Raw genomic sequence first — 16890 nt, 5'->3', positions numbered from 1 at the left:
CCTAAATAACTGGAATAGCTCATCTCAAGTTCAACATCTTTCATGACTCTGCTGAGTGGAAGACTAAATATGCAGATGTTAGAGCAAGGACATGCAGTGCACCAATAAAGACCCACTGGGAGACTCAGATGAGTGCATTTAGAGCAGCTCACTGTGCTGAAAAGGGGAAGGAGGTTCTGCTTTCTTCTCCCCTTCCTCTTCTCAGCTCTACAGTCCCACTACCTCCATCATTCTTAGCTCACCAATCCCGCATAAAATTGTTCACATTTTTTATGGTTTTGGGTTTTTCTGTTTTTCCAGACTAATTTTCTGCTCGCTTAGCAATTTGAAATGGCTCAGCACTGAGTATAAACACAGATATAGGTGGAAGGTGGAAGAAATAGGACCTTTTGCTTTCACCAGCAGTGAGCCATTTGAGCTGCTTGAGCTCCAAAAATGTTTTGTCCCACTTGAAACTGGAAATCTGCCACTGCAGCTTCATTATTACAGATAAAAAAATTAACAAGATTAAAACTAGCAAGGACTCATCCACGCATGCCCTGAATATCTCACTTGTGATGCAAACTGCATAAAGCAACTGTGCACAAGCCTAGAAAGATAAGTATTCCATAAGGAAGTATTTTTCTTTATATCTCCAGGCAGTCACCTGACATAACAATTCCCCCCCCACAAATGGCAAGAATTCAATTAAAAATCTTCATGCAAGGCAGCTGAAGACAATTACCTTCAAAAGGAACAGGTGTAACTTTGCCCTTTCACTTAAAAATAACTGTAAAAAGTCTTACATTTCTCACTGAAGCAGGTACGTGAAATAATTGGGCATGTGAATGTATAGTAAAGATACCTGAAGTGTATGAACTTTGTTTTTGGATTGATAAAGGAAGCAAAAGGGAGGAAACAAAGGAGTATGCAGTGCTTATTACATATCCTTAACATGCTTCTGAATAAAGCTCCCCTCTCAGTTGGCTGAGCACTGACCAGAAAGAAACTTGAAACCAGAGATACTGGTTTTCCTTGTTTGATGGAGAAAAAACAGATTTTGTCTGTTTGAAAATAAAATGGTCTCAAAAGAACGTGTACAGAGCAAGTAATCCATAGTAAATTTACAATGAATCAGCTGCCCTTAACTCGTGCTGTGGGCAGACAGTATCTTTTGGATTCGCACTAGGGAAGATGGTATTTCTATGGCCAGTCTGTGCTGACCAACTTGTCATTGCCCATGCAAATCCGCCAGAAGAACTTTTCAAATAAATATTTCCTAAAAGGTTTAACTCAGGGTAGACCTGAAGAGATCTACATTTGCAGTAACCCATATTAAATCCATCAAAGCAAGCAGAGGAGTGCTCCCATTGCTATTCTGCTGGCAGACCTGAATGGGCTACATGGAGAGGTCAGCAAACACGATGTTTGCAGAGTACGTGTAGGTATACGTCATCAGCAAATGGAAGCTGAGGAATGCATTCATGTTTGCCATAGATAAAGCCATATATATCAGCAGTTATCACAGAATAGAATGTACACAGAATGTAACACTGTACATTTTAAAACTTAAGATATAAAAATGAAAGTTTAGCAAAATAAGCAACCCTCTCCCACATGAACATTCATTTTTTTATTGCACATTTACCTAGAAATCACTTTCTTACGAAACTGGATCTTTCCTCTCATGCACTGAGCATGAGACTGATGCACCAAACTGCTGAGAAACAGGAATCATCTTACAGATTTTGCAGTACAATATTACACTTGCTCCATGATCCCATGTACCACTGGCTCTACAGCACGGAGTCAGAGTAGGAGAAAGGCAATGACACCATTGCACCAAACATGCATGCATTCAGCAGGCCCCAACTTCAAAGGAATCTTGCAGTAACATAGGCATTCCTAGCATATGGTGGCATTCAGTCTGGGAGACTGAGTTTGGCTTAGTACTATGACTCCTCCATCATCAGAGCTTCTATGATGAATATTCTAGCATGTGACCTAATTTAATACCTCACACACTTCACACTCTCTCACGTTAAGTTGATGTAAAAATACTCTATACCAGTCCTCATAAAAATCAAAGAAATTTCTCAGGAAAATAAGGTCAACATTTCAGGATTCCCTACAAATCAAAGTTTCCTCTTGGAACTGAAAACACTCATACGAAAGCTTGAGTATCAAAACAAAAGAAGGCAATAATGGCTCAAGGAAAATACATCTTTCCCCCCTACTCTTGTTTTTTTCCTGCTTGCAAAATTAATATTGAAAGATTGCTGACACCTGCATTTTTCTAATAGTTGCCATTGCTTCTTATTAACTCCTTGTGATGGAAAGCAACTTTCTTCCCCCCCCCAATTCTTTTGAGTGCTTTCAAGTCATTTCTAGAAAGGGTACTACTTGAAGCATCAACTAAAAAACAGACAGCTGTATTCATTTTAATCATTCTGATACTTTTGATTCAGAAGAATTTATTATTTTCAAGGATGTTTCTGTTACTTGTTGAAATATATTTCAAATTTCACAAAATGTATTTACCAGAATATAAACATAGTTTATGGCAAATTCAGAAGATCCTCCTTTCCACAACACCACTTTCTACACCTGTGCTGGGCTCTAGCTTTTTATAACAGGAAACAATAAGACAACAAATATTAAGGAAAATGTCAGTGGACTCTAAGACTCTAATCCTTGGGCTATGTAAATTGTTTCTTTTTGGAGAGTATAAGACATGTTAGAGACAATTCCAGGATGGTTAACATTTTTATATTTATGAGATTTATCACAGCAGATGAGAATTAATTATATGACTTGCCATTTAATTAAAAAGAAATTTTGTTGTTTTAAATGTTCAAATAAATCTTCCTTCTATGTAGTCCAATTCCTTGTTGTGTCACTAATATAGATTAGTAAAACTAACATAAGATTTCTTTTCCCTCCAATTCTAGCCAAAAGTTTTCCCAGCAGCACATTCTTACAATTAGAGTAGTGACTTTAAAAAGGGAAAACCGAATGAAATGTGTTTGCAACAAAACTACTTTCTTGACATTTAATTGCAATGTTTTAAAAATGTTTATACTTAAAAATCACTCCTTTAATGTAATTTGTATAATAGAAGTGGCCAGTATTGTGGTCTTCTCTTCATAATATCCAATTGAAGTAGTTAAGATCAATTTTTCCAACCACATATTTAGCATTTTTCTCCTCAAATTTAAATTTAGGATAAATAAAGCCTATATAACACAACAGGAGAAGAAAATAATCATGTCCGCATACTATAATTAACATGTTACTTTGGCATATTATGTTTAACTCTCATTCACTGTAACAAACATTGAGAAGACGTTTTATTTAAAAAGCCAATACCACAAACCTGAGCATCTGCTCCACCTGAGGCAAATTTTTCACCACCTTTTGAAAAAGCCACAGAAAGGACTGGTCCCTGTAAAATAAAAAACATAATTAGTGCACTGTAAAATTATGCTGTTATTGTAATCACAGTATTTTAAGGCAAAGAAAAATACTTCCATGCAGTGGTTTAATATAAATACATTTTTCAATTTTAGCAAGAAAAGGAACAGTTTAACTGCAGTGAAATTTTTATGAAATTCAGCTTTAATAAAGAGTGAATATTGTACATCTTGATAAGATGTTGCATTATGACTACTACAATCAAATATGGAAAGATAGGGGCATTGTCTATAGATTTTACACAGAATTAAAACAATGAAAAATTGTCTTGAATAACGCAGTATATATTTGATAACGTGCTTGAGTGATTTGTTATCAAAAGTAGGGTTTGTTTTGCATTAGGAGGTAAGGGAGAAAGGCTGTCATTCCTCACAAAAAATATCTTTCATGAACTTCCCCCTCCCTCAACTGGAGGACTATTGCACTCTTTTTCAGTAGACAAAGGACTAATATGACAGGTAATTAACTCTTGATTTCTAAAATTAATTATTTATTAATTAATTCAGAACAAGAACTATTACTCAACATTAAGCATGCATACAATATTGACAGATTAACTGCATTGTTGGGGCTAAAGTTGATGCATCTCCTTGTCCATTTCTGACAAGCTGTATTAATGCAACACTTTTGGCTCTCTAGTAGAGTTTTTCCACAACTAGCAAGACACAAGACATGATGGCACAAATGTTATTTTCCCTTTGAAAAGATTTTGCAGAACCTATTAAGATTTTAATTTAAATAGAATTATTGTGTATACCTTGTGTCCATGAAGTGTGTAAATAAGCCTTCCTTCTAAGAGGTCCAAAATCTTAAGGGTACCATCAGTAGAAGCAGTGATGAGATAGTTACCAGAAGGATGGAATGACACACAGTTAACCCCTGCTCTGTGAACTAATTTACATAAGACTATGATCAGATATGAGATATTTTAGAAATAAAACGTACATTTCCAATAATTACCTCTTTTCTATTTCCCAAAGAAAAACTGACTCCATTAATGGAAAAAAAACCCGAAGTGTTGGGTGCATAGGAGAATCTCTAAAACATTTACTTAGTTCTGTTCTAAAAATTAAGAGCACCATTGCAAAGGAATAACCAGGATCCAGTTTGGGTTTTTTAGGCTGCCTAATCTGCAGAAAAAATACTTACAAAATGCCAATACGACCTTTTTTCCCCCACTTTCTGCAGTAAGGAATGAAATCATAAGTTAACACTAATCGCATTTTGTTGCAAAGAGCTCCATTGTAAAGAAAATGCAACAAGCCATGTTGTTTTTACCTCTGTAATGCTGTAGTAGCTTGTTCATTCGAATATCCCACAGTCTCACTGTATGATTGGAACCTGCAGAAGCTATACATGTACCACTTGGATTGAAATCCACAAAATTTGCAAATCTAAATATAATTCATGAAAATAGATTGATTATTCATTCTGGTAGAAGTATTTGATGTTTAATATTAACAGCATAATTTGCCACCAACTTTTGTGGAATCCACCTGTATGGAAACTCAAGTAAGGTATTTCAAACAATTCAAACAAGCATGAAAAAAAGATGTGCCTGGCAAATCAGATTGTATAATCTGGCTTTTGCTGAGTAGATAGTACAATCATCTTGGCTCAAATCTTCACAATTTACATTGGGGTATAAAGTTCCCAGAAGAAAGTACTGCAAAGCTAGCCCTGAGCATGAAGATATTGGTATAATATCAAGGGTTGCAAGCAGTTAGTAAAATAATTTTCTATCCAGGTATGACAACCTTTTTGCTTGAAAAAGGATAGAGAGGGCAGCCATGGAACTAACAAAGCATATATACAAAATTAATATTCTAGGGCATTTGTAAAATAAAACTTTGGTTCCAAGATATATAAGAAAATTGAGGATAAGTGAAAGCAAGTGTTTGTTTTTCATAACTAAACAAGGCAGACCACTGAAGCTAACAGAATACCTTCTTCATCAACAGAACTAGTGAATATGCAGGAGGAGAATTCCTAAACTTTTCTTCCTGCTAAAGAGCCCAATGTTAAATAAAGTGATCCAAATAGAAGGAAAAACCATGAGGGAAACACAAAGTCAAAAATCCCAAAACAACACGACTTCTCTCTGGGTTATTTCTTGACTATAGGAAACCAACTGGGTAGATACAGCCAGTTAACCTCTTTAGAAAAATGCAAAATGAGTATTACAGTTTCCATGGATGGTAGAACTTTGATCTATTTTCAGATATGGCATACAGATGTTAACAACAGAAAATATGAATTTGATCTCATTAAAACTACACGTTTTACTGATTTCTGTAAAACAGTAACACTTACCCTCCATAATCTATGAAGCTATCAACACATGTTTTATTTCTTGTATCCCATATTTTAACAGTTTTATCTTCACTGCAAGATGCTATTATTCTTCCATCAGGCGAAAATCTGCAATATGTAAACATATGCATTTCTTTTCTAGGTAATATCAGATGTTTAGTATTAAACACATTGGTAGGAAAATACCAGAACCAAGAAAGTCTGCTTGGAAATAAAAGTTATAATAGCATTTTGAATTTCTCAGTAATTAATAAAACTGAAGAGAAAAGCTTTTTCCATTTTCTGTTTTGGGGTGGGTTTTTTTGGATTTCACAATTAACTACAATTAATTAAAAACAAAACCTTAAGTGAGGGAAAGAGTAACAAGCAGCCTAAAGGAGGCATTTTAGATGCCAAAGAGCTCATTATAGAAATTATAGATGAAAAGAAAGAAAGAGGACACAATGGAACTTTACATTTAATTTTAACCCACATATATATTCTCCTGCGAGTCCTCTCTAGACTTCCAAACTGCCAGCAAAACATTCATGATTATTCCTGAACTAGCAGACTAGGTTTTTCAACAGACTGATTCGTCTATAATTTCACCAATCCTCATTATTTCTCATAGTGACCAACTGCATAAAAACAATATTGGAACACTATTCAAGAATTTTCAAATATGATTTCTTAGAAATTCTATTTTTCTTCTCAATCATTAGATACTTTAGAACTTTGCAGAACTCTGTAATGCACCAGTATTAGATTTCCTTCCCAAGGTGTTTAATAGGACCCTTAGCTACAGATCTTCTATTAATATGCATATTTCCTGTTAATATGGAAACAAAACCATAAAGAAATATCTTTCTTCTTCTTTGAAGACCTGCTCTGCCTTTAAATAGGGTCCTTAACTTTCCATAGAAAGATCCTTCCTTTCATCCTTTCCAATTTTGTAAATGTAACTCATTTTAGCTTATGACCCCTCTTTTTTATGCCCTTACTGTTCTCCAAGAATAGTTCAGAAAACCCCTACCATGGATTATAAGGAAATCTAGATAAGAGTGAACGCTGAGAAATAAGTTGTCAACACAGCACAAAAATATGTATGACTAGGGTGGGATATTGACTGAAAATTATTATAGAAGACCCAACTCCTCCTTTAAAATAATTTTTCTTCTGATCCATAATTATTTTAACATCTAATGACAGATGTTTAAATAAATAAATGTAGGCTAATAATAATAGGCTTTCAAACTTCAATTAGGAGATTTAATATATATGCACATACATAAATAAAAGTTTTATTTTATATATATATACACACACACACACACACACGATTGATTAAAAACTTATTATTGATATATCAATTTTACCATTCACAGATTTTTTCCCCTCTCTTAGTTCTGCCTCTGGGCAATAAACATTGTTTAAGAGTTCCATGCAAGGAATTCACCAAAACTGCTTACTTACAAACAAAAACAACACTTACTTGGCACAGCGAACCCAGTGAGTGTGCTGGGATATAGAAAAGAAAAGGCGCTGATGGCAAACACTCCATATTTTTATTGATTTATCATTGGATGCTGAAACTAGAAAGTGGCCATCGTGCGAGAAGCTCACGCTACGAACAGATGCTGTGTGACCTTTTAGTACTGATGATTCTCCATGACTGGTAAGGGGGGGTAAAGAAAAAAAAACACAATAATATTAAACCAAAATAGTGTTTAAAAATCCATAAAGTTAACATATTTGGAAGACTACATCTCATCCAAAATAAAAACAATATACACTGGCTAAACTGTAGTGTTGCCAATAGTTTTGCCTATTTTTAGAGTAAATACTAGAATGTAGACTTTCAAAGTAATCATACGTATTTAGATGACCAATTTTAGAATATAGTGCAATCAAGTAGCAACATTTGCCTCCATATACTATTTGAAAGAGAATTTAATTAAAGCTTTAAATACAGAAATCTGAGAAATGTGCAAGAGTTAAAGTATTGCTAGTCTTTCTAAGATCATTCTAATAGCTCATAATCACTACCACTTGAGAATAACAGTCTAAAGAGAAAAATCAATTCTAATTTTTTTTTCAATTTTTTTTTCCTTCATCACTTGTCTCCCCAAAATGAGACTTAGTCATGCAATCCTCATGAAGAGAAATATATCCTTTAAGCCAGAGAAACAGTACTAAGAGTAGTCCCATACGTTGATGGAATTATGACCTCTGAATTGCTATACTTTTCCTCGGGAACTGCAGAATAATCTGGAGTAAAGAACTGTGTTATTAGTGCTCCCCAACCTCTGTTCCTGACCAAGCCCAGTGAGGGATATGGGAAGGAAACAGAAACATTTAACAGACAGAGTTCCTCCAATATTCACAGTGCACATTAAAAAAACAAAAAACAAAAAAACACATAGCCAGCATTGCCCAGTTATACTCACATACAAGGAATCCATAGCCTGACAGTACGATCCTGAGAAGCTGAAGCGACTAGTTGACCGTCTGGCGAGAACTGCACGCTGGTCACAGCTTCCTTGTGACCTACAAATCTGAACGCTCTGGACTGCGCCTTCAGCTTCCATATCATAAGAAACCTATCCAAAGAAGAGGTAGCTGGCAAAAAATAATTAAAAGATATTGTCTATCAAAGCAAATCATTAGCTAAGTAGAAATCATACCAACTGGTTCCAGGTATTGAGCAAACTGGCTTATAAAGCACTTTAAGGATAATAAAAAAAAACCCAAAAACCAACATCATGCACATCATTATGTATCAATCCAGATTTCTCATTACTTAATATTGAGAACAGAACAGAAGACAGTTTACAATGATATGTTTGGTATTTCACTCTGATCTCCAAGATAGAATATTTTTAAAGTTCTGACTATTTAACTCGGGGGAGAGAGAGGCCAATTCAAAGAACTAATTGAAGATATAACTTCTAATACTTTAGACACCTAAACTGAAATGCATATCCAAATATGATAATTCTGAAACTCTATCTAAATACCACATTTTTATTGCTAACATTTGTCTAGCTCAAAATTAGAATGTGAAGTTTTTGGCCTGTTAATAGAAAGTACCTCTTTTTTTTTTTTTTTTTGCAATCACCTTACAAGTTGACTCTATCACCTACATTTAAGAAGGCAAACATAGCTTTTCACCAGAGCTTGATCATTTTCAAGAAACTTCAGGCCACAAAAGCAACGAGCAGCTGAATTAAACTGACAAGCCAGATATTCCTAAGCCCCATCATCTTCATCTCTCCTAAATGCTAGCATGCAGGACACAACCAGAAAGGGATGAAAAAAAGACGGATTCAAGCCCCCCCCTCCCCCCCCCAAATTATAAAATTCCTACTCCTCGTACAGAAAGGGAGGGAAAAGAAGAACAGTGACCTCCTAGAAACTGGAGAGGACATGAAAGAAAGGATGATAAAACTTTTCCTAATCTGTTCCAGGCACCAGCGCAGCACAAACAGCAGTAGAAGAAGGAAAGGAGTCTACTTATTGGCACATACATCATGGCAAGACTTGAACAAAAGATCAGATGTTAAACTCTCCACAGATATTTTGCTCAGAGTTATTTTACTTCAAAAAAATACCGTTTTCTGGTAAAAGATGGGGGACAAGACTATCCTTATACTCGCATCAGGAGGCCTGAATTTGATGCACAAACATAGGCTATTTCTTCCCCTCCAACTTTTCTAAGCTGCTTATTTTATAGCAGGCTCTAATTGTACTTGAATGATTTTTTTTTCCCTCCAGTTCAAAAAAATGTGATCTAGAGTTGCATAAAGCAGATAGAAATAAAAAGTAAAATAAAAGTCAAAGTAGAATTTGAAGGCATCATCCTGGAAAAGTGGAACAGAAGACAAGATTGCTGGTTTCTAAAATAAGGAGCGCATGAACCACCAGTTACCGTGCAACACCAAGGGCTGCCTCGCAAACTGCTGACAGGCCACGTAATACCAGCCCTCTCTGCTTTTCAAAAGCCCTCTGTGCTTGCTAAAACTGAAGGAAATATTTTAAAAGAAGACAGTGTAGCACATTCAAAGCCTGGGTTTCCTGTGGCTCACTCTCTCTTAAATGGATGATCCCGAGGCTAATGAGATGCAAGCAATGATCCAAAGTTTTCCTTTTCTGCTGCCTAAACTCTTACTGGATCCTCTCTCAGCCCTTACTTAGGTTGCTCTCCATGCCACCCACCCATTATCAGGGCACTTAAAGGCTGTTGTACGTGCTACCGCCCTTCAAACCTGGTTAACTCTGAGTTTATCTTCAATTTTAGCCCCTATGCTGCGAAAGGAAACTGCGTCCCCTTAAATTTAAGGAGCCTCAGCCAAGTAGCTGATTCCATTTGAGCAGACGGGAATTAACTTTGGTGTATATGGACAAGGTCTAAGCATTTGGGTGTAAATATTTCAGGCTTTCTCCATTATTTTATCTTATTTCACCACACACACTCTCTCTCTAAATACAAGAGCTCACAGGGTAACATTGCTATCAGCAATAATTTCCATTATCAATACTAATTTTTAAAAACAGCTTTATACATGAAAAAGGCACTAAGTTACTATTACCAAATAAACTTTTATTTCTCTTTTTATTCCATTTTAAGGGATTTTGTTTTCTTTATAAGAATGTTTCTCCAATTTACTCAAGCACAATATTTTAAGAATTATTTCTTAATCCTTTTATGCATTTTTTTTTTTATCTCAAGTTCATATTGTACATGTCTATAAGTGCTCAAAAAGATGGAAGCAAGAATCTTTCAAGACAAACTACACAGAGTACTCTACACCAGCGGAGACCAGACCCAGTTGTTATGTTCTGTCAGCATATGATAAACATGCCAGTACCCTGCAGTCTGATTATCGATCACCAGACCACCAATAGATGGTCCACAAACAGATCTCCAAAGCTACATTACAATAGTAGAACTGAAACACAACAGAAACACAGCAACGTCCAGAACAATTTTTAAAGAAAGCCTATGCCACAAATAGGTCTGTTGCACACATCCCTCACAGGAAGCACAATATAATTAGAACTGTGTTTAGAGATGAAAGCCAAAACATTTTGTCCGTGATGCAATGACAACAGTATGCAACCAACTACAAAATACAACCAGAAAGAAAAAACTGAAAATTCACACCGGGTTGATGCCCACATGCAACACAGTCCAGTTTATAGCCTCAGTCTTTTCTGTAAACACCCAAGCATAGTTAAGGTATCTCAAAATGGAAAAAGAAAGAATTAAGTGTTGATAAAGTTTCTCTAGATAATTTGCTTTTCTGTTTACAAGTCATGATGGAATTGACCAAAAAAAATGAAGACCATTTTATGCAAAGGCCAAGCTTGCATGCTGTTCTGAGCATTAAACAGGTATCTGGGATTCATATGCCAACGAAAAATTATGGCATTTGTAATGATACAAATTCAATTTATACTTTTAACTTGCTCATACTGATCATATAAATCATATATATAACAAAAACATAAAGCACTGTAATATGGCATTACTGTTACATTCCCATTTCCCAAAACACCATCACCATGAATATGATTAAGTTCTGCAAAAGACCAAAAAGTACAGTCAACCAGGCTTTAAGAGCCAAATGTACCACTTGGTTGCCCCTTTTTTGCAAGTATTGAAGCTTTCCCAATGTAACTAACTCAGAGCGCATGAATTACAGGTCACGTGGAATACCAGGATGTGTGCAGGGTGCGGGTGTGAATATAAAAGCAAACAAATAAAAATCAAACTTTGAAGGAACCTTACAAATCTTACTGTGATAAGGTGTAAAGTCAAAATGCAAACATATTTAACAATGATTCTGAAGATTTCCTACCTGGAGAAAAAAAAAAATTATTAATTAAACTTCTAGCAAGGGACCTAATCTGGAATTTTAAATATAGTGGATAAATTATGACAAATCTTTAATAAGTTTCATAAGTTCACAGCAGTTTCATCGTATGCTGCATGTACTTATACAAATGGAAGTGAATTGGAAAAAAACAAAAAACAGCACACTAGTCAATATTCAATTATAATTTTAAATTTTATTTTTCAAAAGAAACCCCCAAACCCTCCCACATTTATTCAGTGTTGAATTCACATTCAATTTAAGTGGCTTAAAAATCAGTAGTTTAAAATATACACAAATGTTTCCCAAGTTCTTAAAGTATAACATGATACAAAATCTTCCAGAGTTTCAGATTTTCCAGAAATCTGTACACACTGAAAAACGACTGGATTAATGTATTCTATAGCATTGCTACAATTAAGTTCAATGCTAGCTGAACTTGGAATGGTGGCTTTTTTCCTGCTCTCTCTCTTTCTCTCCCCCCTTCCCCAGACACCCACCACAACTTTTTTTTTTTTTTTTTTAATTGTTCCCATTGGGAAGAAACAATACTTTTTTAGGCCCAGGTCATTTACTTTTGCTTTGTTTTTTGTTTTTGGTTTTTTTTTGCTTTGATATTTTTAAACAACCAAAAATGTAATGGGATGTGGTGGGGAGAAGGAAGAAGGGTTCAGATACATGCAGAGAGAAGAGGTCTTCAAATTTTAAGAGACAGGTTCACTTAGATTTTTTTTCCTCAAATAGCACTTTGAAAGTCATATTTAGCATGTAAGTAACTCTCCATACAAAACACAGTTTTTGGCAAGTCTTAAAAAAAAAAAAAAGTTAAAATCGTATAAAAAGTTGCATAGTCAATATTCACACTGTTTAATTACTTTAATCTGAGGAAGCATGCACTGCATATACAACTGATGACTCTGCTATGTAAGAGTACCCGCTTCTTTTTCCTGCTGTTTCTATGTAATGTAACAGTTAACAGCAAGCTTTTCACAAAAGCACATACTTTGTATAATTTGCTGCCCCAGTACAAAATGGGTGGCTGTCTTTTAAAGTTTGATAGATGATTCATAACTTGTGGGTCCACAAAAGAATTCCTTGCCACAACGGGAAAAGTGCATTTTCTGGGAATGCCTCCCTTATATTGTAAAGAAGTTTCATTTTTTCCCCCAAAATCAGCTTAGAAAAAAATCAAATTGCAAGTAACCTCTTTAAAATAAGTTACCAAGGCTTAAAACAATCCATGCCACACAGTGGCAAGCATTTTTACTATGATTCAGCACTACATCCCCAGATCCAGATTTTCCTCCCATGTTCCCCTTCTATCTTAGCCTGTTTTAACTTGCTTGTCAGTAGTCACCCAAATCTTTCAACTCTTTCCAATCATGCAGATTCAAATGTATATTTTAATTTACTCTTACTTTGTCTTTTTGTGGTAAATCTTCATTTACTTCAGGTCTCACTTGCTTCCTTTTAACCCTTCTACCTACCAACACCTACAGCAAACTTGCACCTACTGCATTCCTCAAGTGCGTTTATCCAGGTTCTTATTGCTCACCAGCTCAAGTTCCTGCCTACCAGCCCAGTGTCAACATTTACTTTATCGTGGCTGCTGAAAACATCTATTACTTCAGTGAAAGTAATCAAAAAAAGCTGGAATACTTGCAACATTAAGGTAACTGTTCAACTCAGTCATGTATGGGCAAAAACATGGACAAGGGTTTTTTTTCCAAGTACACAAAATACTGATCACACCTACTGTCTGTAATCACGCTCAGATATAGGAAAATGAGTTAGTGACACCATTCAAGAACCAATATTCTTCAACACTCAGCATAATGGGACACAAAATACTACATGTGTTAAAAATAAGATGTCCTGTGAGCCACCTAACAAACCCTGGTTTCCTAAGATTTGTCTTTTGCCTCTTCAACTCCCCTCACCTCAGTAACCCCAACTTCCCAACTTCACCCAAGTCTCCTGTGACACTACTATGACTAGAAAGAAGCAGCATATACTGCAATTATTTCAAAGCTCCGTGTATGGTGCAGGGCCTGCCAGCTGTTGCCAAAATACAGTACACGTGGCAAGATAAAACAGCCTAACTTTTCCTTTATGTCTCTCTCCTCTACCCTGCTGCCACTTCAGAACTTGTGCAAGTGCTTGTAAGATGTAATCAAAATTTGTTCTGACCTGGCAAAATTGATACATGGTACAGTTGTATAAGCTCTGTGTCCCCAGGAAGCCAAGCTTAACATGGAAAAGCTTACACAAAGACTATGTAAAAAAATAAATATATAGCTAAGAAACAGTAGTAGCTAATGCAAGTCTATGCTCTCTTTGCTTCTCCATTAACAGAACTCTTACTTCTAACCATCCTCGTTTCTTCTCATGTACAGTACCTGTAGTACATCCTTGTTTCCACTGCTACTACCCTCTCATTTCCAAACATATGAAGATTCCCGAGTCACCCTTGCCAGATCAGCATTCCAGCACAGGGACAGGACTGCAAGGTATTTGTGTCAAAAGGAAGCATCCAAGACAAAGCCTACCATTTCCTGATTCCCATCAGCTAAAAAACCTTCCTTCTTCTCAAAACAACGTAGCTAGTTGTCACCTTAAAATCCTTAATGGTATGAAAATTCACCAGTAAAATTACACAGTATTCCAAGGCCAGAATCGCGGAAAGCAGATTCTGCTTTCCGCATCAAAGTCCACTCAACCACACACTACCGTAGCATTATTTAGCATGTTAGATGCATATATTATGATGCAGCTGCAAAATAGGTTGGTTAATATTGCTGCAAGAACCTTAACTTTTACTTCCTTAGGTATCAATTCTTTACTTTCACATAACAGATGATCTTGCAAGGTTTAGTATTAAAAACAACAACAACAACAAAAAACCCTCTTCAGTCCCCTAAACAAGCTTTGTTTTCCCATAATTAAGGCAAACCAAAATAAGAAAACAATGGATCAACACTCTACAAAAATAAACAGCCCTAAATCTAGACTTAATGTTTTAGAAACTAAACCCCATTATTTACTTTTGCTTTTCATACTGTTCACTGCAGTAGACAGTTTCTACACCACTGCAGGGAAGACACTTCTGAAGACATTCACAATCAAATGTTGCCCCTTGCCCATGTATGTAAAAGCCTTGGTGATTACAGTCCATCTGATTCTTACTACCAGTAGCTATTATTTCTCAAACTTCCAAATCTGATTTTTATCTGCAGTATTACAAGTTCTCATTTCCACATCAGGACGCCCCTCAGCTGTACGATAAGCACTAAGGCACTTTCCTGACTGAGGATGATAAATAGTCCCGTCATCTTTGAAATGCCATATAATATTTTCCGGGATGGGAGATCCATCTTTTGGGCAGCTCCTCATACCAATCAGATCTTGCTCAGGGACTTCAGCACATAGTTCAGTTACAGAGTTAAATCTAATCTCCTTATTTGATGTGTATTCAAAAAATTGATTGCCTCCTTGACCATGGCATCCAAAGAGAGAAAGGTGAGTTCCAGTAGGATTATGTTCTGGTAAAGCATAGTCTAGGCATTCTGATGATATGCCTATGCTGCGGATAGCACCATGCCAGCCAGGACGATCTTCTGGCACATGTAACTCCGAAAATATGTTTTTTAAATACCAGCTAAAACTCTTACATTTCAAACGCTCTCTTAGTAGCTTTCTTTCAGATATATCTCCATAGTTTTCTTTTCTTGCTGAAGGATTTCTGTTGTAAAAATGTTCTTTATACTCATCCATCCACACCTCAGCAGCACGTGCCGTGTTCTGAAGGAAGTTTGGTCTAGCATATGGTGCACGCTTTGGAAACACATGGCCTACATGGGAGCACGGATGAATCTCCAGTATGCCTCCACACTGCCAAACTCTAAATGACAGTTCTAAGTTCTCCCCTCCCCAGACATCCATTCCTGTATCATATGTACCCAGGTACTCAAAATACTTCTTGCTGACAGCAAACAAGCCACCAGCCATAGTCGGAGATCTGATTGGGTCAGTTTCAGATTTGCGCCTTAGTCGTTCATGCTTTGGCACCGAGTGCCACTGAAATGTCAACCGCCAGTCAAAACCCCCGATCATAGGCTCTGTTGTTTGCATGTAGTATTCAAATGTTTTCCAGTCAATGGTGTCAATAACAGGACAAATAATAACAGTCTCATTCTCAGCAATCCTCTCAAGCAGTGGTTCTAACCAACCAGAGACACATTCACAGTGACAGTCTAGAAATGTAAGGACATCACCAGTAGCAAAGGTAGCTCCAATTAAGCGTGCACGAACCAATCCTTCTCGTTTGTTGGTTCTTATCAAGCGAACCCTTTTCAGATTGCTTATATATTTTTCAAGGTCTGCCTTCAAATACACTTTATCACTCAAGTCGTCAACTAATATAATTTCTTTCAGAAGAACCGAAGGAGATGTTTCAAGAACACTGTGTATCGTCCGCAGCAACGTTGACCATGCTTCATTGTAAAAAGCGATTACGACAGATGTTGTGGGCAGTCTTCTGTAGTTGTAAGATTTAGTTTTACATTCACCCATTCGATTATCTTCAATGTGCCGATGCAGAGAGATTTTATCACTCAGGTAAATATTAATCGCATACTTCTCAATCAGCTCTTCCTCCTGCTTCTTCTCCTCAGGACTCAGCTGCAGGCGAGCAGGCTTACCCCACTCTCCCGGGGCATAGGAATCCGGGGGGGATTTCTCATAAACGGGACGAGCCAAATCCACAGCCTCGCCCGCTCTGTCAGAAAAGCGCCTCTCCCACTTCCCGTCGGTGATGCTGCCCCCGGCGAGCGAGGCGCCCAGGGAAGAAACGGACAGCTCGACCGCGAAGTAAGCGACCGTCAAGAGCCCGAGCAACACGCAGCCCCTGCCGACCCACGTCCATCGCCGCGCCAGGCGGATCCTCATCGCAGCCGATTAGGAGCAGCTCGCGGCGGAGAGCGGCTCCGTGAGCCGCGGCCGCTGCCCGGGGCGGCGGGGCGCGGGCTGCCCCAGTTTGGGGACGGAGGTGGCGGCAAGTCCCCCCTCGGCGGAGACGCACGTTTCCCGGCGGGGAAGCGGGGCGGCAAGAGAGGCACGGAGCACCCCCGCCCCCGCCGCCTCGGCACTCCCCTCGCTTACTTACTTCCTCCTCCTCCTCCTCCTCCTCCTCTCTCGCCGCGGGACAAACCCCTCCCCCCGCCTCGTGGTTTGCTCAAAAAGTTGTCGCTTAAGGAAGAGGCAGAGACTC

General features: G+C 37.4%; 2 protein-coding genes across 3 annotated transcripts in view; both read right to left on the bottom strand.

Moving 5' to 3' along the window:
• Positions 1-16848, bottom strand: part of POC1B (POC1 centriolar protein B) — a 59973-nt gene extending 43125 nt beyond the window's left edge. Inside the window, exons 1-7 of one of the 2 annotated variants that reach the window (XM_026058428.1) lie at positions 16786-16848; positions 8197-8364; positions 7238-7417; positions 5767-5874; positions 4732-4847; positions 4211-4344; positions 3356-3424 (exon numbers count right to left, since the gene is read on the bottom strand). In XM_026058428.1, the coding sequence (XP_025914213.1) occupies positions 3356-3424; positions 4211-4344; positions 4732-4847; positions 5767-5874; positions 7238-7417; positions 8197-8333 (744 nt within the window). In that variant the 5' untranslated portion in view covers positions 8334-8364; positions 16786-16848. Of the gene's footprint in view, positions 1-3355; positions 3425-4210; positions 4345-4731; positions 4848-5766; positions 5875-7237; positions 7418-8192; positions 8365-16785 lie in introns of both variants that reach the window. The other variant, XM_026058429.1, reaches the window with a different exon arrangement.
• On the bottom strand, positions 11798-16819 carry GALNT4 (polypeptide N-acetylgalactosaminyltransferase 4). The gene has a single exon (XM_026058427.1). It carries the CDS (start codon positions 16566-16568, stop codon positions 14820-14822), a length of 1749 nt encoding a protein of 582 aa, XP_025914212.1. The 5' UTR covers positions 16569-16819; the 3' UTR covers positions 11798-14819.
• Positions 16849-16890: the final 42 nt, after the last annotated feature.

Source organism: Apteryx rowi, unplaced genomic scaffold (genome assembly GCF_003343035.1).
Source record: "Apteryx rowi isolate R43461 unplaced genomic scaffold, aptRow1 scaffold_147, whole genome shotgun sequence".
In the NCBI taxonomy this organism is placed as follows: domain Eukaryota; kingdom Metazoa; phylum Chordata; class Aves; order Apterygiformes; family Apterygidae; genus Apteryx; species Apteryx rowi.
This window is presented reverse-complemented; position numbering and strand designations above follow the sequence as displayed.